At 48.6% G+C, this 24,030-nt stretch overlaps 1 protein-coding gene across 1 annotated transcript in view; it reads left to right on the top strand.

Annotated features, from left to right (window-relative positions):
• The window catches only part of C29H8orf74 (chromosome 29 C8orf74 homolog), a 28,136-nt gene extending 14,664 nt beyond the window's left edge, over positions 1-13,472 (top strand). Inside the window, exons 3-4 of the mRNA XM_061132462.1 lie at positions 12,115-12,518; positions 13,236-13,472. Coding sequence (XP_060988445.1) covers positions 12,115-12,518; positions 13,236-13,472 — 641 coding nt within the window. The remainder of the gene's footprint in view (positions 1-12,114; positions 12,519-13,235) is intronic.
• The last annotated feature ends 10,558 nt before the right edge of the window (positions 13,473-24,030 follow it).

The following is a 24,030-nucleotide window of genomic DNA, read 5'->3' as shown; positions in this document are numbered from 1 at the left end:
TGCAGCAGTAGGTGGAGAAGAGCAAACATCACTCAGCAGTCGTGATGCGCAAGCTCTCCACCTGGATCACCTCATTTAATGTTCACACCAAGCTCTGTTGGGTGGCTACTATTGTCCCCATTTCACAATGATGCAACTGAGGTTCAGAGAGGTTAGGTAACTTGCAAATAGTCACACAGCGAAAAATAATACCAGCATTAACCTCGAGATTGCCTGGCACCAGAGTCTGTCCTTCCTGCCAAAGCTCTTTAGCATTAGCCAGCTTCTCAAGGACTAGGGGTGAGGGATGGTGAAGGGTGTATTTGCTGAGCAGAAAAGGCAAGAGGACCACTATGGACAAAGAGAAGAGCTTAGGCAAAAGCTCATAACAATCTTTAAAATACCTGATCCTGTGTTTGCTCCTTGAGTTGCAAGAAAGTGAACAGGGAAGAAATCTCTATAAGGACAACAAAATCTTTATAAATCCTAATGTTTGGGTAGATTTTTTCTTAATGGGACTGTTGGTTTTTCTTTAAGATAGACACAAAAACAGTGAATGGGAAAACATTAAGGCACTCGCTCAAAAAATTAAACATGGAATTAACCCACCCATAGAATTACCTATGTTCCAGCAATTCCACTTCTGGGGATATACCCAAAAGAAGTGAAAGCAGGGACTGGAACAGATATTTGTACACCCACATTCACAGCAGCAATGACCAGACGGTGGAAGTAACCCATCAACAGACAAATGGATAAACAAAATGTGGTCTATACATAAAATAGAATATTATTCAGCCTTTAAAAGAAAGGAAATTCTGATACAGGCTTCAGTATGGATGAACTTTAAGGACCTTCTGCTAAAGGAAAGAAACCAATCACAAAAAGACAAATACTGTATGATTCCACTTATGTAAGGTGCCTAGGGTGATCAAATCTGTAGAGACAGAAAATAGAAAAGGATTTGCAGGGGACTGAGGAGGGGAAATAGAAAGGAAGTGTTTAATGAATACAGAGTTTCAGTTTTGCAAGATGAAAAAAGTCCTGGAGGCGGATGATGGTGATCGTTCCACAGCAATGCAAATGGATTTAGTGCCACATCAGGTCAGTTCAGTCACTCAGTCGTGGCCGACTCTTTGCGACCCCATGAATGGCAGCATGCCAGGCCTCCCTGTCCATCACCAACTCCTAGAGTTTACTCAAACTCATGTCCACTGAGTCAGTGATGCCATCCAACCATCTCATCCTCTCTCTTCCCCTTCTCCTCCTGCCTCCCATCCCTCCCACCATCAGGGTCTTTTCCAATGAGTCAACTTCTCGCATGAGGTAGCCAAAGTATTGGAGTTTCAGCTTCAGCATCAGTCTTTACAATGAACACCCAGGACTGATCTCCTTTAGGATGGACTGGTTGGATCTCCTTCCAGTCCAAGGGGCTCTCAAGAGTCTTCTCCAACACCACAGTTCAAAAGCATCAATTCTTCGGCACTCAGCTTTCTTCACAGTCCAACTCTCACATCCATACATCACTACTGGAAAAACCATAGCCTTGATTAGACAGACTTTTGTTGGCAAAGTAATGTCTCTGCTTTTTAATATGCTGTCTAGGTTGATCATAACTTTCCTTCCAAGGAGTAAGCATCTTTTAGTTTCATGGCTGCAATCACCATCTGCAGTGATTTTGGAGCCCAAAAAAATAAAGTCTGACACTGTTTCCACTGCCTCCCCATCTATTTCCCATGAGGTGATGGGACCAGATGCCATGATCTTAGTTTTCTGAATGTTGAGCTTTAAGCCAACGTTTTCACTCTCCTCTTTCACTTTCATCAAGAGGCTTTTTAGTTCCTCTTCACTTTCTGCCATAAGGGTGGTATCATATGCATATCTGAGGTTATTGATATTTCTCCCGGAAATCTTGATTCCAGCTTGGGCTTCTTCCAGCCCAGCGTTTCTCATGATGTACTCTGCATATAAGTTAAATAAGCAGGGTGACAATATACAGCCTTGACGTACTCCTTTTCCTATTTGGAACCAGTCTGTTGTTACATGTCCAGTTCTAACTGTTGCTTCCTGACCTGCATATAGGTTTCTCAAGAGGCAGGTCACTGGTCTGGTATCCCATCTCTTTCAGAATTTTCTACATCTGATGGACATCACCAGATGGTCAACACCAAAATCAGATTGATTACATTCTTTGCAGCCAAAGATGGAGAAGCTCTATACAGTCAGCAAAAACAAGAACAGGAGCTGACTGTGGCTCAGATCATGAACAAGGATCCTTATTGCCAAATTCAGACTTAAACTGAAGAAAGTAGAGAAAAACACTAGACCATTCAGGTGTGACCTAAATCAAATCCCTTGTGACTATACAGTGGAAGTGAGAAATAAATTTAAGGGACTAGATCTGATAGACAGAGTGCCTGATGAACTATGGGCAGAGGTTCGTGACATTGTACAGGAGACAGGGATCAAGACCATCCCCATGGAAAAGAAATGCAAAAAGGCAAAATGACTGTCTGAGGAGGCCTTGCAAATACCTGTGAAAAGAAGAGAAGCAAAAAGCATAGGAGAAAAGGAGAGATATTCCCATTTGAATGCAGAGTTCCAAAGAATAGCCAGGAGAGATAAGAAAGCCTTCCTCAGCAATCAATGTAAAGAAATAGAGGAAAATAATAAAATGGGAAATACTAGAGATCTCTTCAAGAAAATTAGAGACACCAAGGGAACATTTCATGCAAAAATGGGTTCGATAAAGGACAGAAATGGTATGGACCTAACAGAAGAAGAAGATATTAAGAAGAGGTGGCAAGAATACAAAGAAGAACTGTACAAAAAAGTTCTTCACGACCCAGATAGTCACGATGGTGTGATCACTCACCTAGAGCCAGACATCCTGGAATGTGAAATCAAGTGGGGCTTAGAAGGCATCACTACGAACAAAGCTAGTAGAGGTGATGGAATTCCAGTTGAGCTATTTCAAATCCTAAAAGATGACGCTGTGAAAGTGCTGCATTCAATATGCCAGCAAATTTGGAAAACTCAGCAGTGGCCACAGGACTGGAAAAGGTCAGTTTTCATTCCAATCCCAAAGAAAGGCAATGCCAAAGAATGCTCAAACTACTGCACGATTGCACTCATCTCACACGCTAGTAAAGTAATGCTCAAAATTCTCTAAGCCAGGCTTCAGCAATACGTGAACCGTGAACTTCCAGATGTTCAAGCTGGTTTTAGAAAAGGCAGAGGAACAAGAGGTCAAATTGCCAACATCTGCTGGATCATCGAAAAAGCAAGAGAGTTCCAGAAAAACACCTACTTCTGCTTTATTGACTATGCCAAAGCCTTTGGCTGTGTGGATCACAATGAACTGTGGAACTGTACACATAAAAATGGTAAAAAGGTAAATTTTATGTTGTGTGTATTTTACCACAATAAAATTTAAGAAGTTCTAGTGGGAGTACTGTAGTTCTGTTCAGTCCATGTCTTCTGCTCACATTTTAAAAATACCCCTGTAGCTGAGGCGTACTTCTTGGAGCTGGAGAACATGGGTTTGAGTCCTGATTCTGCTTGCATACACTAAACCTCAATTTCCTCATGTGTTAAATGGCAGCAATTACCTCTTTCATAGGTTGGTTGTGACCAATTAAATAAATTGATGGATAATTAAATGCTTTAAACCTGTAAAGTAGCACACCCGTGCAGGCTGCTTGTATTATTATTTACTAAGAGCTGAATACTGGCCAGCAACTCCATGTCCAGAGCTTTTTGGAAAGATCTTTTGGAAATGAGAAATCGAGTCCTTCCAGCAGGTGCTGAGAAGTTCACAGTAGCAGGGAGAGAAGAGAACACTCCAGAGATCTGGGGAGAGCTGTGAACTACTGGGTCCTCACTACATGGTCTGACCAGAAGAAGGCTTGCCTCTTCTTCTGTCCTCTGCAAGCCTCTAGCTGGAGACAGCCAACCCCCAGCCATCCTTTGCCCTTAGCAGCTGGTGTGGGCAGGAGAGAAGGCACATCTGCATCCCATGCCGACCCCAGCAAGGGAGAGAGAGTCTCTCCGAGGTGAGTGGACTGAGGAAAACCAGCCTCTAGGAACTCATTGCCCTAGGGGCCTGTGGAGTCCTTGGGGAAGACGGGTTTATCCCAGTACAGCCCACAGCCCCCAGGGAGTGGGGATGCCTGGAATCGTCATGACGACAATGATGACAACCATGTGATTTACTGAGTGCCACTGTGTACCAAGGTTTCCCAGGTGGCACTAGTGGTAAAGAGCCCACCTGCCAATACAGGAGATGTAAGAGACGCAGGTTCGATCCCTGGGTCAGGAAGATCCCCTGAAGGTGGCCATGGCAACCCACTCCAGTATTCTTACCTGGGAGAATCCCATGGACAGAGGAGCATGTCAGGCTACAGTCCATAGGGTCGCAAAGAGCCAGGCGCAACTGAAGTGAAACATGCACTGAAGTATGCACGCACGCAGTGTACCAAGCACTGTGGGAGCTCTGTCCCCTATGCGCACATCTAACCCTACGAGTCAGCTGTCTTTACTGCCTCCATTTTACACATGAGAACAGTGGTGCCTGGGCAAAATAACTCATGCAAGTAGCTAAGAAGCGGAAACAGGCTAGGAGCCCACAGCTGCCTGAATTCCCAGTCTGTGCTCTTACAACCACAGAAAGCTCTGAGGCATGGCCCCAGCGTCGAGGCCGTCTTCAGGCCAGGGGGCTGCCCTGGGCTCCCTGGTGGCCTCCTCGAAACTCTGAATGGTGGCTGAGAACAGAGCACATGGTTGGCAAGGTGCAGAGCGAGTGGATCCTGGGTACTGTGGTCTTGGTGTTGGTCAGGCAGCAGCCATCAGCATGGAGGCAAGACTCTCCACCAGCAAAAAGATGACACCTCCCTGAAGGTTCGGTGATGGTTAGCATTTTCAGAAGTAAATAATTTTTTTAAAAGGGTTGCACAATATTTTTTAGACAGAGTGCTATTGTACACTTAAGACTACATATAGTGTAAGTGTAACGTTCATGAGCACTGGGAAACCAAAAAATTCAGGTGACTCACTTTATTGCAAAGTTCGCTTCATTGCAGTGGTCTGCAACTGAACTTGATATACCTCCAAGGTCTACATGTGTTTGCCTCCAATACATCTAAGAAATATTGCATAGACTCAACCCTTTCTGGCCATTTGCTGAGCCTATTAGCATATTCTGCTGTGCTCATGAGCATGTTAAGGACACCTGTTTAATTTCCCTGGCTCCAACCTGTATTCAAGGCCACGCATTTCTGTGTAATACCTGTTGCAAAACCACCTTTGGAAAACTGTGACCGAGAGTGTTGGGGGCCCCTTCCAGTGTCCATCTCCAGGGTTTACAAAGCAAGTCCAAGCCACTGCAGTCTGGATGCTGAAAGAGGCCTCCCCAGGTCAGGCTGGGGTTGGAACTCTGGCTCTGCAACTCTTCAGCTGTGTGTGTTCATGCGTGCTAAGTCACTTCAGTCATCGTGTCCAACTCTTTCGCCACTCTGGGCCGTAGCCCACCAGGCTCCTCTGTCCATGGGCTTCTCCAGGCAAAAATACTGGAGTGAGTTTCCATGCCCTCCTCCAGGGGATCTTCTGGACCCAGGGATGGAACTTGCGTTTCTTATGTCTTCTGCGTTGGCAGGCTGCTTCTTTACCACTAGGGCCACCTGTGTGCCCTGCGGCATATCCCTTGACCTCTTGGAGCCTCAGGTTCTCTCACAGGTAAAGTGGGGCTGGCGGTTCCACCTGCTCACCTTGCCGGGAGGCCTTGGGCGGCGCCTGAGATGACCCAGGGCACGCGGGCCAACAAAGGGAGCTCCCTGAATAAGAGTCCTCTCTTGCCCCAAAGAAAACACACACCCTCTTCTGAGCTGGCACCAGCACCCTGGGGCGGATGAGTTTGGCAGAACCTTTTCAAGGGCACAAAGGGGGTCATTGGGGGCAGCATTCGGGACCCCCGAATGGGGGTGGGGTGGAGGGTCCTGGCTTTCCTCTGCTTTCCCAGCGTCCCAGGTTGCCCTGGCAGGAGCTCAGGCATTGGGAACTGTAAGGCAGGTCAGGCTGCAGCCTGACGGGTTTCCTCCCCTCGCAGCCAAGGCGGGGGCAACCAAACTGGTTTGTCAGGGGCCACCAGTAGCACCTGGATTCTCCCCCTCATGCCCACCCAAAAGGAGCAGCCCCTCTTCTCCTTTCCCAACCCCCCCTCCTTCCATGTGCTCCCCATTGTCCAGCCCCAGATCCTACAGTCTGGGTGGGAGGAAGGGAGGGAGCCCGGCCCACCTGGTCCAGGCCCTGGGTCCCTTTGCCCTGATTCTGGAGCATCTAGGCTGTCATCCCACCCACGCTATCCCCAAGCTCCCCTCCCCACTCCCACCAGCTTTGCGCAGGTGCTGGCCTCCAGGCCCTTGGGGACCGTCTTCAGGAAGTTCCCAGCAGCCAAATGCAAATGAAGCCAGACACTCCCTGTAAATTGAAGAGCAACTTGCAAGGACAGATCTGGCCGCCTGGCAGCCGGAGACTTCTCCCAGAGACTTAATCCTTAGCTTTCTGAGTCATCAGGGGCTTCTCTTGGCAGAGAAGAGTGTTATGGGGCTTTGGCACCATCCTTCTACCAGTTGGTCAATTCGTGATGGCCCCTGGGTATGAAAGTCTGAGTTCTCTGGCTCAATCTGCCTCATAACTCTGATGGAAGTCAGGCAGCAGTCATCGTGGAGTCAGACCCCATCGTGGAGTCAGTGGTTCTTTTCCTGAGATGGTTGGGAGTATGTGTATATGGGGAGGAAGGTGCTGTATTTTTAGAAAGCTCTGGGTGGTGATGGAACCCAGGGCTCCCGCTGGTCCCTGGGGCACAGGTTCAGGGGTTGAGACCCCAGAATCAGCAGCCAGCTTATTTCCTGGCACAAGAGACAGTCCAAGGAATGAATGGGTCACTGGTCTCTGTGACACAGGTGGGAAGCTATGAGGCTCAATCAGAAACAGGAGGAAAGTGCGTTGTTCTGGAGCTGCCGGAGCTGTGTCTCCACCCACGTAGTTTTATCACTATCATTTCCCTGAGAAGCTGTCATATTTATTTATTTTTCTGGGTGGTTGTTTGTTGTTTAGTTGCTAAGTCATATCCTACTCTTTTGTGATCCTCACGGACTGTAGCTCTCTAGGCTCCTCTATCCATGGGATTCTCCAGGCAAGAATACTGGAGTGGGTTGCTATTTGCTTCTCCAGGGGATCTTCCCAACCCAGGGATTGAACATGAGTCTCCTGACAAATAAAATGTATCCATTTGTCAATAATTGAGAAATAAGTGCTGAACTTACACCCCAATGATTTCCTCATCCACTACCTCACAGAGTCACCACTTCAGTTTGTAGCCAGAACACTTGTAGCACATTTCAAATACACAGAGCGGTGTTGTTGGCTGTGGGGACGTCCTCTGTGGTCCGTCTCCAGCGCTTTCTCGTCCTGTATAACTGAAGCTCTGTCCTTGACTCACAGCTCCGCATGTCCCCCTCTGCGACTACGAGTTCCACCTTTTTTAGATTCCAACTACGAGTGAGATCATGCAGTATTTGTCCTTCTCTGTCTTGCTTATTTCAATTAGCATAATGTCCTTCAGGTCCATCCATGTTGTTGCAAATGACAGCATTTCCTTCTTTTTAAGGCTAAATAGTATTCCATTGTGTGTGTGTGTGTGTGTATCATAGTTTATTTAACCATTCATCCATCAACAGACCTGACAGGCACAGGCTGTTTCCATACCTTGGCTCTTGTGAATAACATGGGGATACAGCTACAGCTTCAAGATCTTGGTTTAATTTCTTTGGATGTATACTCCGAAATGGGATTGCTGGAGCCTTTGAGAAGCCATTTTAGAGCTTTTTTTCCCTAATTGCCCAACCTCATCAAATTTCAATAACATAAGTATTCTGTATGTATGATTACATACTATATGTATATCTGCTTTATACATTATAAAACTTACTCTTTATATTCAATGCAAGGTTAAAGATGAATAAATAACATTTTAAAATTAAATTGAAAATTGAAAAACTATTAACATCAAACTTAACTGTACTTTCTGAGTAACTTTTAATGTGGCTTATTTATGTACCTAATTTGTAATTGTCAAATTATATAAGCAAAGAAACTATATAAATATGACAAGAGCAATGCAAACAATTCTTAAAATGTCATTCAAAACTGTTATTTTCCTTGGAAAACAATGGACAAAATTAATTCCTTAAAATTATTTTCAGTAAATTTAACTTTCAACTGTTGCTTAATACAGCGAGGTAACCAGTTGACTTTGGCCACCTCATGTGAAGAGTTGACTCATTGGAAAAGACCCTGATGCTGGGAGGGGTTGGGGGCAGGAGGAGAAGGGGATGACAGAGGATGAGATGGTTGGGTGGCATCACTGACTCGATGGGCATGAGTTTGGGTGGACTCCGGGAGTTGGTGGTGGACAGGGAGGCCTGGTATGCTGTGATTCATGGGGTCGCAAAGAGTCAGACATGACTGAGTGACTAAACTGACACTGAACTGAACTGAGCTGAACCAGTTGATAAGAGATGTGGGGTGGGTGATCTAGGAGACCTCTGTGAGAACCAGGGGTCCCGCTGGCTGCTCTCCAGCCCGCCAACCCCCAATCCTCAGCATTTCTATTCCTCAGATGAGCCACATTTTCTCCAGCCATGTGGCCTTTGTGCATGCTGTTTCCCCTGCTTCCCCCTTTTCCGCCTGTCTTTGCTCAGTGATTCCCTCTGACACAGCCCATCCCCCGTCCTTCCCCACTTCCTCAGGGACCTGCTCCCTGACTTCCTTGAGAAAGTCCCTTCTTTCTACGGTCTGCCCACCCAGCACTAAGTAGCCCTGAGCAGGATTATACTGTGTGTGTTTCCCCCAGCACTTCACCACCTTCCTGGACCATAGGTGAGTTCTTGGCCCATGGAAGGAAGGTCCCTAATGAATCCTTGTTGAAGGGATAAATGAATAGCTCCATCACTACACTTCACATGTCACAATTTGTCCATTGACTCACTAGATATGTATTGACCCTCACTGAGCACAGAGCCCTGAGCTGGGGGCTGAGAGAAAAAGAGGGGATGTCATCTGTCCAGCTGTCTCCTCTTCCCCAGACTGGAAGCGCTCTGAGGGCAGGGGTCACAACAGACTTACATTCCACGTGTGTCATATTATCGTGGTGGCCGTCCTGCCCCTTAAGGGTCCCCAGGAAAAGGCTGTGAGTCAGGCAGGCCTCTATCCCCCTCCACACCCGACCGTTGGTCCTGCCACTCAAATCTGTCCTTGCTGCCCGTGCCTGCTGACCTGGCACTCTCAAGCCACATGAGTCCTGTCTGGACTGGGCCGAAGTCTCCCCACAGGCCACCACGTGACCAGAGTCTCCCTGGGCAGGCCCTGGGCTGCCTGGAGTACAAGTGCTGGCTTCCAACACAGCACTCAAGGCCCTCCCATCTGCCTTCCTCCCACCTCTCCACTCAACATGCTGTTTTCTGCCTCTACCGATAGGTGCCAACGACAACAAACTCAGTCTTGTTTCCCACCCGGGCCATGTGGCTCCTTGCCCCTCAGATCTCGCTCAGGCCGCACCCATGCCGTGCCTCCCCCTCAATCTTTCCTGGCTCAGCCCCACTCAGCCTCTGAGATGTCGCTTATGCCTCATCTTCTCCAGGAGAACCCATATCCTCTTCTGAGCATTCCCTATCACCTGATTCTGTTCCTCTTTACACATGTGTCAATATCAGCTTGTGTATCTCTCCTGTGTGAACTTTGAAGGCAAGAGATGTGTCTAGTAAGACACATCATGATGTTGCTAGAACTTAGCATAATGCCTAGCAATTAATAGGCCCTCAGTAACAGCTTGACAAATTAATTGTGGATGGATAAATAGATGGATGCAAGCATGCATGGATGGAAAGATGGTTGGGTGGAGAGATGGATGAATGAATAATGAGTGAATGGATGATAGGTGAATGGAGAGATGGATGAATGGATGATGAGTGAATATTCAGATGATGGACAGATGGATGGAGAGAGGGATGGATAAATGACAAGACCTATGGAGAGACACAAAGATGTGGCCTGGAGAGTTTTCTCACAGTGCAGAAACAAACACTTCTTTTCCTGCAGCATTCATTGACTACTACCTTGTCGTGGGCTCTGTATAAGGCACTTGGACACACCATCCCATTTGATCCCCCTAGCAATCCTGTGAAGTAAACATGACTATTCCCCATTTTACATTTGAGGGAATGGTGGTCCAAGAGTCACAACTAGGAGGAGACAGAGTTGTGTCCATCATGTAGGCCCAGCACCCTCCCCTACCCTATCCTGAGACAGGCTACTGTCTTGGACCGTGGAGTTGCTGATTTGCCTTGAAAGGAAGGGAAAACACAGCCCACTAACCTTTAATTCTGCACAGTGGAGAGGCTCCCCGCTCCCTTCCCCCAGGAGTTGCTGTTGTTCAGTCGCTCAGTTGTGTCTGACTCTGTGACCCCACGGACCGGAGCACACCCGGCTTCCCTGTCCTTCTCTATCTCTTGGAGTTTACACAAATTCATGTCCATTGAATGAGTGATGCCATCCAACCATCTCATCCTCTGTCACCCTCTTCTCCTTCTGCCCTCAATCTTTCCTAGCATCAGGGTCTTTTCCAAGGAGTTAGCTCTTCGTGTCAGGTGGCCAAAGTATTGGAGCTTCAGCTTCAGCAGCAGGCTTTTCAATGAACATTCAGGGTTGATTTCCTTTAGGATGGATGGGTTTGACCTCCCCTGTGAGACTAAAGCCTAAATCTTAGTGACACTTCACAGCACTTTCTACTGAGGCTCAAGGTGGAGCAATGCTCCATGTGCTAATATTTCTGTAAGCCCTGCTCTCTCAGACTCTGGGGAGAGTTAGGTTAAAACACCCATGCAGAGCCAAGACTGAGGAGCCAAAGTGAAGCCAGAATCAGTGGGTGGGGAGGGCTTGAAAAACAGCCCTATGGGCCGGGCAGAGACAGCCCCTCCTGAAGGCCCCAGGGGCACTCTGGCAGGGCCCTGAAGAGGGTGGTCACCAGGTTGGGGGATCTGCAAGCAGGCTGGCCTCCACCCCAGGAGGCTCCCTGGTCTCTGTCTACATAGAGGGAGCTGTGGAATCCCCCTGTCTGTGCCCAAGCTCTTGTCCTGCAGAGCTGACAATGAGTCAGGGGGCGAGAGAGACATGGCTGAGCTCACGGCGCCCCTAGAGGGTGGCACCTGTGTGAGGGTCCAGGGTCCTTCTCTGTCACTTGTCCTGTCCTCTCCCTGCCAGAGATCTGTCCACAGGGCACACACCTCACTCAGCGAGACCCTTTACTGAACCACCTCTGTTCTGAGACGCAATCACATGCTCGGGAGAGTCCTGCCCTCCTGGTCAGGACTTACCCTGAGCCTCTGATGGAGTTGTGAGCCAGAAGCATGAAAGGCGGACTTCTCTGGTGGTCCAGTGGTTAAGAATATGTACTTCCGTTGCAGGGGGCATGAGTTCGATCCCTGGTCAGGGAACTAAGATCCTGTATGCCACACAGTGCGGCTGAAAAGTAAACAAATTAAAAAAGAGTGAGATGTGAAAGGAAGAAGATGGGAGAAGATGGTTTATCCTCCAAGGAGCATTGCCCAGTGCTACCCTCAGGGCTGATCTCTACACGGTCTAAAGAATACTTGCCTAAGTCAGTGACCCAAGTGGCCAGTATAATGTCTCTGTCTCTGCAACCGTCTCACACTCCACTCATATCAGAATCGCTTTGATACCCTCACTTCATTCCTGAAGGGTCTGAAGTGGAAACAGCATAAAGCACAACTGAAATAAGCCTTTAAAACAAGAGCTAAATGTCAAAATATAGGCAAGGAGTGGGATAACCATATAAGAGAAAAATAGGATAAATAAGTTACTGCATAAATTTGCCCCTGAGCTTCCCAGGAGCCAAGGGAAAAAGGGAAATATGATACACTCCATGACTTTCTTGATCTAAAAAATGGTGACATACAACAGTTGGTAGGACATGGTCTCTGGAGTTAGCAGATATTGATCAGCTATCCCTGCCACTTTGGTCCGGTTCATACTTGCTACCCGGCCCTTCTGTGCCCACAGGCTGCTCCATCACCGAGGTTGTGACAATCCTGGGGAACAAGCTCAGAGATTACCAGGGGCAGTTCAACACCACCCACCTGCTGGCCCTGTGTGACTACTTCCACAACACCTTCATCCGCCACTACAAACTCTACCAGTACGTCCTGGGCCAGGACCAGGATGTCAACCTGACTGTTGCTGACCTGGAGGTGTGCACGCCGCCCCAGCCGCTCCCACTGGCTGAGGGCAAGGACCGGGAAGTCTGGAAGCACAAGCAGCAGCTGGAGGAGCTGAGAACGGCCGAGGTGCAGAAGCGGACCAACATGCTGCTGCTGAAGGGGGCCTTGCGCCTGGAGCAGCAGCATCTGCTGCAGGAGACATTCTCCGAGCTGCCGGGGCGGCGGCACCAGGCTCTGAAGAGAGAAGTGAGAGGGGCCCGTGGGGCAGGGGGAGGCTTGCCTGCCCCAGCCTATGTCCCTTCCCGCCAAGAGAACCTGCGGGTGGGACCCTGGGGTTCTCACACCTGGGAGGGCGCAGGAGGGGTCAGGTTTTGTGCACATGTTTCATGAAACATCCCTCAGATGTATAATTCATGTCCCCATTTTAGTGATGAGATGGCTGAGGCTCAGAGGGTTTAACTGATTTGCCCAAGGTCCCCGAGCTGGCATGTGGTCGAGTTTACATTTGGACTGAGGTCTGGTTGACCCCCAAGTCCAAGTTCTTTCTAGCACAGATTCCACCAAAGGAGCCCCCAGTTTCCAAACCACCATAGACTCTCACAGTGCCCTGTCTGCCTACAGAGCTGGCATTCATGGAGGCCTGAGAGTGAAGGAAGGGCCATGGAGGTTTCATCCCGTCCTTGCCCTCTGATCTCCTAACCAGGGCCTCCCATTGGCTGAACCCAGTCGGTAGTGACAGGTCAAGGGAGCTGGTTGATGCAGCTCCTAAAAGTCACCTCCTGGGGCATAGAGTAGGGTAGAGATGGATAGAGAGTAAGTCTGGGGAGCAGGGGATGCAAGGCCCCAGCACACTGAGCAAGGAGGCTGCTGGGTTGAGGAGTGGCACCTGTGGTGGGACTCTGCCTGCAGGCGGCCTCAGCTTTCCCCAGGCCCTGTTCACCAGCCACGTTCTGTTTCTTCCAGGAGCTAGAGAAACTCATCAATGAGGCCATTCACATCCAGATAGAGTGCCTCAAGGAGCTGCTGCAGTATGAGATACAGATAACCTTTGATATTTTGGACCTGAAACTTCAGAAGAAGACTCTAAACCTCAACGCTCCCATCCCTCCCTTGGTCCCCTTTGCTGGTCAGTCAGGCCAAGACGAAGCTCTTCAGTTGTCCAAAACCAACAAAAGGAAGAAAGCAAAAGCAAAGAAGTAGAAGGCCCCTGATGTCTACAGTCTGAAGACTCTGAGGAAGAACCATTTTCAATGATGAAAGGATTATGTGATGTGCTCAGCACCCTATAGGTCAGAGATGTCTAGTGATTAAAAGAAACACACATAAGTCCTGGCTGCAGTACTTGTTGAGTGTCTGTTTCATGTGTAACTGAGTTACGTGGGTGAAGGAGGTGGGGACAGGGAAAACACAACACTTATTGCATGTTATGTATCTTCTTGCTGGACACCATCTTTCACCACCTGAAAATCCAATCCAAATAGATTTTCCCTGCAGGACGGGAGAGGGCTGTCCCATGAGGCCAGTCAGACACCACTGGTGACTAAGTCTGAGCTCAGACAACAGACACGAACAACACAACAGCCCCGAGAAGGTCTCAACAGGAAAGAGGGAGGGTGGTCCTGTCCCCCAAGGAAGACCTGCAGCACCGTCCGGGGAACAGATGCTGGGACCCCTTCCTCTCTGAGGATCTACCACATGCAGCCTGCCGTACCTAGAGGCTTTCCTGCTGGAGGGCGCAGAGCCCACACCTCTGGAAAATGCTTCTTTCTGTGAGAATCCATCTTATTTAGCCTGAGACAGGAGAACGGGCACCATCCTGGAGGCCAGAGACCCAGCGTTGCACCCAGCACTGTTGGCATCTGTGATCTTGACCATGTCCCTTCCGTCTCTGAGCCCAGCGCTCGGAAGTCCCACTCCCACACTAACATCCTCAGCGAGAGACGAATCACCCCTGAGAGCCCAAGAATAAAGCGCTCCAGAGGCGCGGTGACCACCCGCTCCAGTTGGTCTGGGACGGTCCTGGTTGACTTTTATTGTCCTGGAGTCTTGCCTGGTGTGTCATTGTTCAATGGAGTGTTATTCGGAATCTCTCTACAAGAAGCCAGGATGAGACCGACACCCCTCCACTTGGACTTCAGCTCCTGCCAGCTTCCTAGTTTGTGAGTCACATGGACAGTGAGTGAGTTTTCAGTAAACTTGAGGCTAAAACCGGAAGATGACAAGGCTTGACCTCTGTCTCCTTCCCAAGCTTTTCCTGCCTTGGCGTAACCCTCTCAAAGACAGAGTGTGCAGCTCTCCCTGGGATGCTGGAATTCTGGCGGGTACAAGCAACTCAGGAGAGCTGACTCCTGCTCTGGGATGGGCAAAGGGACGGACTGTTGCTGCTCTAGCCAGTGGTGCCAGGCCTGTAAGAGTCACGAGGCCACCGGGCCACCGGAAGGCCAGTGGGGAAGCGGGAGTGGCAGGCGAAGGGTATATTCGTGACGTGCAGGACCTCCAAGGCAGGAATCTTGTAGAAGGGCTCAGAGGCAGTAGTTGGAGCAGACTTGCTGCAGCAACTTTGCCACTTACTGGAGGGTGTAAACCTGCAACTATTTATCTTGGTGTTTGCAATTGAATTTTCATTTTTCAATACACCTATAGCAGCAATGAGTTCAACGAGAAAGTGCCTGAGTTGTGAAAATGTAAGGATCTAGACTTCCTCTTTTTCAAGAAAGTTAATGCAAATGATTCTCTGCATTTACCAACCACCCTGAGAACCATACTGGTATTCCTGAAAATAATACAAAAATCTGCTCTAGGATCATCAGCATGTAACTCAAAAGACTGTCTAAAGTCCTGGCCAAACATTATTCTGCATGTTTCTGACAGGGTGTTTTTTGGATGAGATTAACATTTGAATCTGTAGATTCAAAGTAAAGCAGATTGCCTTCCCTAATGTGGGTGGGCCTTGTCCAATCAGTTGAAGGCTTAATAAACCAAAACCCTTTAATAAACCAAAACCTCTTGAGTAAGAGCAAAATGATTGGAGGGATATAGAGGCTGGAAGAGGGGAGACCAGGAAGGGAGCTATTAAAATAATTCAAGCCAAGTATAATATTAACTATCAGGTATGTAGTACACAAATATTTAGTAAGTACTTACTGTGCGCTAGCAGCTATTCTGAGCCTTGAGAATACTGCACCAAACAGTCAAAAAAGAGCCCCTGCTCATGAAGTTTATAATCTCATGGGATGAGAGAAAGTCAGTGAATTAACGAGCAAATATTTGATGTAACATGATGACAAGTTACATGAGTTGAACATATACTGTGTGCTAGGTACTCTTGTAAGCACTTGATGTGTAGTAACATTTTATTTTCATGACAATCCTATGAGGTGGGTACTATTATTACCATCACCGTTCTACAGATGAGAAAGCTGATGAGCAGGGGCTAAAAAAACACCAGGGAGGCTAGATATAGATAGTATTCTTCGCCTCCCCATTTTACTGCCTTTCAAGTATCGGTGGCCTGGCAACGGCAGGGGGTGGGGAGAAGTCCAGAAGCAGGGGCCTCCCTCTCCCCAGACCAGACATCCTGAGTCCCTCAGCCTCCCTCCTCTCCTCCACTCCAACAGCTCCTGAGCACTCATCATTTTGCGCTCCTGGTCCTCATTTGCAACTCCTGCCAGCCTACAACTCCTTTGAGAGCCAGGAGTCATTGTACATCTGTGATGTCTTCTTAGATCATCAGACGGTGTCAGGCACATTGTATGGGTGTAGACTGGAGAGCATTGCCAAAAATCACCAGTTCAGCAAAATGCGGCTGTGTGGATAGAGTAGAAAAAGAAAACCACGGTGGGAGAAGTCCTTTAAAGGCACTCACAGTGTTCTCTGTTTTTAAATGAGAGAACTGTTTTATCAATACGACATGGAATTTTCATTAATAGGTGATAAGTCAAGTCCTCAACCTTCTTGGCCAGGATACTCAGACTGGAGCAGGGTCTCAGTTCCCGGTCATCCTCGCAGAAACGCAGGTACAGGGCTAACAACAGAAATACTGACATTACTTTACAGGGACCCGGCACCTATAGGCTTACAAAGTAGCCCTACACCTCAGTGAACACTTACGGTTTTGACTGCTCAGATCAACAACTTCTTTGAAAAACTGGTCTCCACTGCCTGCCCCAACCAGAGGGTTCTGATGGAGGCTCTCAGCCTTAATGCCTCCCTCCCTGGCCAAAGGAAGAGCACATTGTGGACCAGTACTAGGACACCATTGCGCTGGGCCAAAGTGATTGGGCCAGGCATGGGCACATGACCCGAGCTAGACCAATCAAAATGCTCCATAGTCACCCCACCTACCCCACCTCCAGCCCTGGTGATTGATTCAGGTGTTTTTCTGCTTAGAGCTGCCAGGGCTCCCTCCCTTTTGGTGGGAGGCTATAAGGATTCTAGGAGACTGATATTCTAGCAGTTAAGATTCCAAGCTGAGAGAAGGAAGACACCACGCAAAGGGGAGCAGAAGAGACAGAAGAGAGGTTGCTCCTTAATCCAGTCGCCTGAGAGGGAGCTCCACCCTGTCAGTGGTTTGAGCCGCACACCCATTACTTGATTGATGTCAGTAAGCTGGCAAGGCAGGGAATGCTTCTCCCATGACAGATGAAGAAACTGAGGCTCACACAGGTGAAATGATTACTCAAGGTCACTTGACTAATGGGGGCGGGGGGTGAAGTCATGACAGACGCATCCAGAGCTCCAACCTCTAGATGAGAGCTTTTGTCTTCTCTACTGTCTCAAAAGGCAGGGGCCCTGTAGCCAAGACCACCACCCTCCCTGAATGTGTAATGACACCTGGGTTTAAGCCACACTTTTTGTTCTGGACTCTGAGCCAGACCACAGTATCCACTCTTAGATGGAAGACTATTCAGGGGCCAGGGGACAGAACCTGGATAGTCTCTTCTATGGGAACTTGCACTTTTAAAGTCAAATGGGTGATTTGAGCAATGCTGACCTGACTCATATGCAGAGTACATCATGAGAAACGCTGGGCTGGAGGAAGCACAAGCTGGAATCAAGATTTCTGGGAGAAATATCAATAACCTCAGATATGCAGATGACACCACCCTTATGGCAGAAAGTGAAGAGGAACTAAAGAGCCTCTTGATGAAAGTAAAAGAGGAGAGTGAAAAAGTTGGCTTAAAGCTCAACATTCATAAAACTAAGATCACGACATCCGGTTCCCTCACTTCATGGCAAATAGATGGGGAAACAGTGGGAAAAGTGGCTGACTTTATTTTGGGGAGCTCCAAAATCACTGCAGATGGTGACAGCAGCCATGAATTTAAAAGATGCTTACTCCTTGGAAGGAAAGTTATGACCAACCTAAACAGCATATTGAAGAGCAGAGACATTACTTTGTCAACAAAGGTCCGTCTAGTCAAGGCTGTGGCTTTTCTAGTGGTCATGTATGGATGTGAGAGTTGGACTATAAAGAAAGCTGAGTGCCGAAAAATTGATGCTTTTGAACTGTGGTGTTGGAGAAGACTCCTGAGAGCCGCTTGGACTGCAAGGAGATCCAACCAGTCCATCCTAAGGGAGATTAGTCATGGGTGTTCATTGGAAGGACTGATGTTGAAGCTGAAACTCCAATACTTTGGCCACCTGATCTGAAGAGCTGTCTCATTTGAGAAGACCCCAATGCTGGGAAAGATTGAGGGCAGGAGGAGAAGGGGACAACAGAGGATGAGATGCTTGGATGGCATCACTGACTCAATGGACATGAGTTTGGGTGGACTCTGGGAGTTGGTGATGGACAGGGGTCCTGGCGTGCTGCATTTCATGGGGTAGCAAAGAGTTGGACACAGCTGAGCGACTGAACTGAACTGATGACCTGACTTTATCCATCATTATCATTCCCTCTGCAGAAAACATTCACCCCAACAGTAATGTCATCATACCCTGTTCATTCAGTAGTCTCTGCTATAAAATTCATTAAGTCCAAACTTCTGTCAACCATTCATGCTTTATTATTATAACTCCCTGTGATGGTACTTTTAAAATGTCCTCCAAAGGACCCCAGGACTTCCTGACATTTTCTGTAAAGTTCTTTCATACCAGCTCCAAAGGTTGATTAAACAGAGACCATCCCCAGTTCCCACATTTTTGAAATGAGGAGCAAGGTAACCCTTGTAACCTTTCTGAAAGTGAAAGTGTTAGTCATTCAGTCACGTCCAACTCTTTGTGACTCCACGGACTGTAGCCCGCTAGGCTCCTCTGTCCATGGGATTCTCCAGGCCAGAATACTGGAGTGGGCTGCCATGCCCTCCTCCAGGGTATCTTCCCAACCCAGGGATCAAACCCGTGTCTCTTATATGTCCTGCATTGGCAGGTGGGTTCTTTACCATCTGAGGATCCCGCCTACTCCAATCTTCTGATAACTTGGCCACGTAGCTCCCAGCCTAGGTTCCAAGACAGAATGAGGGCAGAGACAGTTTTCTGAACTTGCTACAATATTGACACGTATACACTACCATGTGTAAAATAGATAGCTAGCAGGAGGCTGCTGTATAGTGCAAGAAGCTCAACTGGGTGCCCTGTGATGACCTAGAGGGGTGGGATGAAGAGTGGGAGGGAGACCCAGGAGGGAGGGGACCTGTGTACACTTATGGCTGATTCACGTTTTTGGACAGCAGAGACTAACACAGCACTGTAAAGCAACTATACTCCAATTGCAAAAAAAAGGACGGTATTCTCCAGGCGCCATCATCCCGGAAGAGTGTCCTGGGAGGCTGTCCTTCCTGTGGATTTCAGATTTCCAGCACAGCCTGGGAATGCCGCCTCCATGATCCCCGTCCAAAAGAAGTGGTACAGCTAGAAAGAGTCTCTTCTGTAAACCGGACTTAGGTGTTTTCTTCCGGAAGACTCCCAGTGCCTCTAACATTGTTGCGAATAATTTAGGCCAGATGGGTGAACAAAAGCTTTGGAGCTCTCTTAGCAAAAGGATAGAGCTATTGCTGGAAGGTGGGCAGCGCTGCTCAAGGTTCTTCTTTGCAAGAAGCACTAACATGGGCCAGCAGCTACTGCCTCCAGGACAAAGCCAGTTGGACGTCTTAGTGTCCTGAGGAGACTCGCTTTCAAACTCTGAACCAGGAGGTTGCTGGTGATCGGGACTCAGAGCCCAGAATTATCACCAGCCTGCAGGTGCAACTGAGAGAAACCGACAGCTTCACGGAGGAGCCACAGGGCATGCGCTAAGAAGGGCACCAGCTGTTCCACTTCTCAAAGGGCCATGTCATCCCAGGCGTTTCTTGTGGGCCACCTCCCATTCTCAGGGCCTCACCTCAGATTCTAGCCACGTCTGCAGTAACTGCTCCGTGCCGATTTTGTCCATTCCGTACTGCCAATCCTTACTCCAATGTTTGCCAAATGTCCCCCGCTTCCTGCCGGGGGACATTGCTCCTGTCACAGCCTGAGGCACTGTCAGGGACCATGCACATTCTGGAAGTGCGGGGGGCCCTAACATCCCATAGCACACTCCAGCCAATGGGAGGGGGCTGGTGGCTAAATACTTCTTCCTTTCATCTCTCAGGCAGACCATTCTAAGTGAGACACCATCTATGGGGCTCCTCAGAAGGTCCCATGGGATCAAGCACTAGTTGCCCACAGTAGTGGACAACTCAGAGACACACCTAAGTACTGGCTTTCCCCCCTCTGTCTTCCCTGTTTGGGCTTCATTTCTGCTTTTTGAGGTCACTTCTCAAAGAAACTATATGCTGCAAGCAAGCCTTTATCTTAGGTTCTGGTTTTAAAAGGAACATAGGCTAAAACATGAATTTATCTTTGGGTTCCCACATACCAGCACTCCTGGAGAATGAAATGGCTACCCACTCCATTATTCTTGCCTGGAGAATTCCATGGACAGAGGAGCCTGGTGGGCTATAGTCCATGGAGGTCATAAGAGTTGGACACTGCTGAGAAACTGAACCATCACCACCACCACCACCATACCAATGCTAGCTCTGAAGTTTCAGTGACTATTGCTGAGTAACAAACTATCTCCAAAATTAATGGCTTAAAATAACAACAATCAGAATCATTCTACCTGGGCAGGGTTCATATGGACTGCTTGTCTCTGCTCCACATGGCTCCACATGGCTCAACTTGGGCTGAAGGAGCCACTTCAAAGATGCTTGACTTGCATGGCTAGCAGGTATGTTGGTACTGGTGGCTGGCTGGGAGCTCAGCTGAGACTGTTGACTTGGAGCCCTGACCTTCCATGTGGGTTCTCTGTATGGTTGCTTGGGCTTCCTCACAACATGGCAACCAGGTTCCAAGCAGTAGGAAACAGAAGGTGATAAACCTCTTAAAGCAGAGCATCACTTCAACTGCATACTATTGTTCTATTGGTCAAAGCAGTGCTAGATCCAGCTCAGAATCAAGGGAGTGGAAAAATAGACATGCCTTTCAGGGCAAGGAGTGACAAAGCATTTTTAACCAACTTTGATCTGCCACACTGACACAGAACACAGGATAAATGAAGAGTTAAGTAAATTGTTAATTACAGAAGCAAATTCATTAATGCTACCCACCAATACTCAACAATTACTATCCCCTGCAACCCATATGGCTACTGTCATTCTATCTGAAATTTGAGAATAAAATACTACTTTTATTTGAGACAAGGAGGATTTTTTTACCTCAGAGTTGTAGAACAGCAGAGATGAAGGGATCCTCGGGGTACCCACTTTAGCCACCTTGCAGTACAGCGGAGGAGAATGAGTACCAGGGAGAGAAAGGGAATTGCCCAAGGTCACCATCGTGGTCTTTGGTGATGACACCAACTCAGGGCTCAAATACCTGGAATGCTGGGTGGAAGGGTGCCAGAGGGGCTGCCTTCTCCCTGCCACCAAGTCTTTGTCCCCGAAAATCCCACACTCAGATCTATTGTGAACAGCTATTGAAAACTTTTCAAACGTGCAGCACAGGAGGGAGCCTGTGAAAGGGCTGAGGGTATCAACCCGGGGAAGGGGCTCAGATTAGAACCGAAAAGGCCTCCGGGAAGAGCTTTGCTTGTTCCACGTTCGTGACCATCACTGGCACACAACCCAGCCAAGCATGCTGGCTGCTACTCCATTCAAAGAGCATTTGTGGAACCCCCAGAATGAATGAGACACAGAGAAGACTGCAAAAAATAGCACAGTGAAGGTCATCTCTAACTTAATACCAAGTAACTACCAGGTGCCAGACACCTTATTTCAATACCCTCATTTTACAGATGAGAACACTGAAGTTCAGAGGAGTCAGAGAACTCATCTACCATTCCCAAGCTAATAAGTGACCTGCTGGGTTTTGAACCTATGCCCCTCACACCTAACCCTAAGTGTCCACTCTTCTCCCTAAACCAGGTGTCACATCAATGCAGCCCCTCCCTTCTAGGAGGCTGGAGCTAGAGGTGAGCCCCACAGGAGCTGGTACCTTGTCCATAGAGCACGTGTGACCGTGGGTGACAGCCCACAGGCACACAGGTCAGGAGGGTGCCAGAAGGGAGGCCTCAGGGGCAGGTGGAGCTTGAGTAAGGGCTCCTGCTGGGAGGAGGGTGATGGTTAGGGTGGGTGGTGGTGGCGGAGGACAGGCTGGCTGGTGGAATCTGGAGCTCAGGATGTCTGTGTATAGAGGGGTGCTGGGGGCCTCCTAGAGTCCAGGTTTAAAGGGAAATAAGGGAGCCTACCTTGAATTTGCATTTGCACAGTGACCCTCTTGTATTTTAATTTCTGTGCACCCAGGCACCGTCCACCAAGCCAGACTGGTGCAGACCAGGATTGGGAGGGACTATGGGAAAGGGCCCCCAGTGTGAGTCGTGTCCCCAGATGGGCAGTAACAAGATGAAACCAAAAGAAAAGCGTGTATTTATTAAGCACCACTTTTGAGTCATTTGATGAGAAACTGGAATCGCAATCCACCCTCCCACCCAGTGAGGGGGGCCTCAGGATCTGTGTTCTTCCAGCTAAGGAAACTGAGGCTGGAGGAAGTGAGTGACTCACCCCAGGCCCCACAGGCAGCAAGAGGGGGAGCCCTGCCCTCTGGGCATTCTCTTCCCCAATATCGGGGAGACAGGAAGACCATGTCCTGCACAGTCACAGTCAACCTGGACCGAGGAGACATGCACAGGAAAAGGTCACCCCAAAGTCACTGGGCCGTTTCTAGCAGAGGAGGCACCTCCAAGCCTGGTCACCCCTGGGCCTTTACCCTCCTTCCCAGGAAGAGAGGTTTCCGCCCTGAGCAAGACGGTGCACGTCAGAGGCCGGGCGGCTGTGCTGGGCCCCGGGCTGGTTCCCAGCACTCAGGGCAGCCGGGCCAAGCTGCTGACTCACCGCGAAGCCGCGGACAAGTCACTTCCCTCTGGGTGCCCAGCCTGGCCTTGCAGGTGGGCATCCTTGCAGCCTGCACCTGGGCCCTAGGGGCCTTACTCTGAGAGCCGGCTGGTGGATGACTCGGGGGAGTATGGAACACATCATTCGAGAATAGACATTCAATGGCAACTAAAACCCACATTTATTTATTTAGCCCCCCAGCAGGTGGGATCTTAGTTCCTGGACCAGGGATCGAAACTGCACCCCCTGCATTGGAAGCATAGAGTCTTAACCACTGGATCACCGGGGAAGTCCCAGAACCCACATTTAGAAAGTGAACATGTGCCTCCTTATCTTTGTGGCAAGAAAGCCCCACACACTCTTTGGGCAATGGGAATATGTTCAGGAGAGAGCCCTGAGGTGAGATGGCTTCTGCATAGGGGGCCTCTCTGAAGGCTGAGGTACACCAAAGATTGCGGTTGTACACCTTGCTCCTCAGTGGGACTGGCAGGTCAACTCTCTGGTCGAGGAAGTAGGTTCTCATTTACGGCAGTTCAGGCTTCGTCAGCAAACTGGGGCATTCGTGGGGTTCCGTAACATGGGGATCGGAAACGTGATTTCTAGAAGAGCCCACAACAGAGTTCATCACCTGTTCAGAGGCCCGCACTACTGTAAAAATGTATTCAGGCTACATTTTCACTTTTTACAAAAGCGAATTTACAAAACAATGTAATCCCAATATCCTAAAATAAAATTTAAAAATATATGGGTAAACACATACATAAACCTAGGATGAGAAAACTCTAGAAGGACTACAGCAAAAAATAATAAAAGATTTTTAAATTAGACCTGGAAAAGATAACTTAGCAAGGGGCTAAATTTGCTTCCAAAGTGAACGTACATCCTTATTACTATAGAATTAGCAGCCAACTCCTTACTTTGAAGGTTGAGCACCACAGAATTGATGCTTTTAAACTGTGGTGCTGGAGAAGACTCTTGAGAGTCCCTTGGGCTGCAAGGAGATCCAACCAGTTAATCCTAAAGGAGATCAGTCCTGAATATTCATTGGAAGGAGTGACATTGAAGCTGAAGCTCCAACACCTTTGGCCACCTGATGTGAAGAGCTGACTCATTGGAAAAGACCCTGATGCTGGGAAAGATTGAGGGCGGGAGGACAAGAGGGTGACAGAGGATGAGATGGTTGGATGGCATCATCGACTCAATGGACATGAGTTTGAACAAAATCTGGGAGATAGTGAGGGACAGGGAAGCCTAGCGTGCTGCAGTCCATGGGGTCACAAACAGTTGGACACAACTGAGCAACTGAACAATAGCAACAGGAATCTTTAGAGCCAGCTGCTTGGATTGGCCCCATTGGGGTGGGAGAGTAAGCTGGCCCAAAGTCTTTTGTATCAGGCCTTGGAAAG

Source organism: Dama dama, chromosome 29, assembly GCF_033118175.1.
Source record: "Dama dama isolate Ldn47 chromosome 29, ASM3311817v1, whole genome shotgun sequence".
NCBI lineage: Eukaryota > Metazoa > Chordata > Mammalia > Artiodactyla > Cervidae > Dama > Dama dama.
This window is presented reverse-complemented; position numbering and strand designations above follow the sequence as displayed.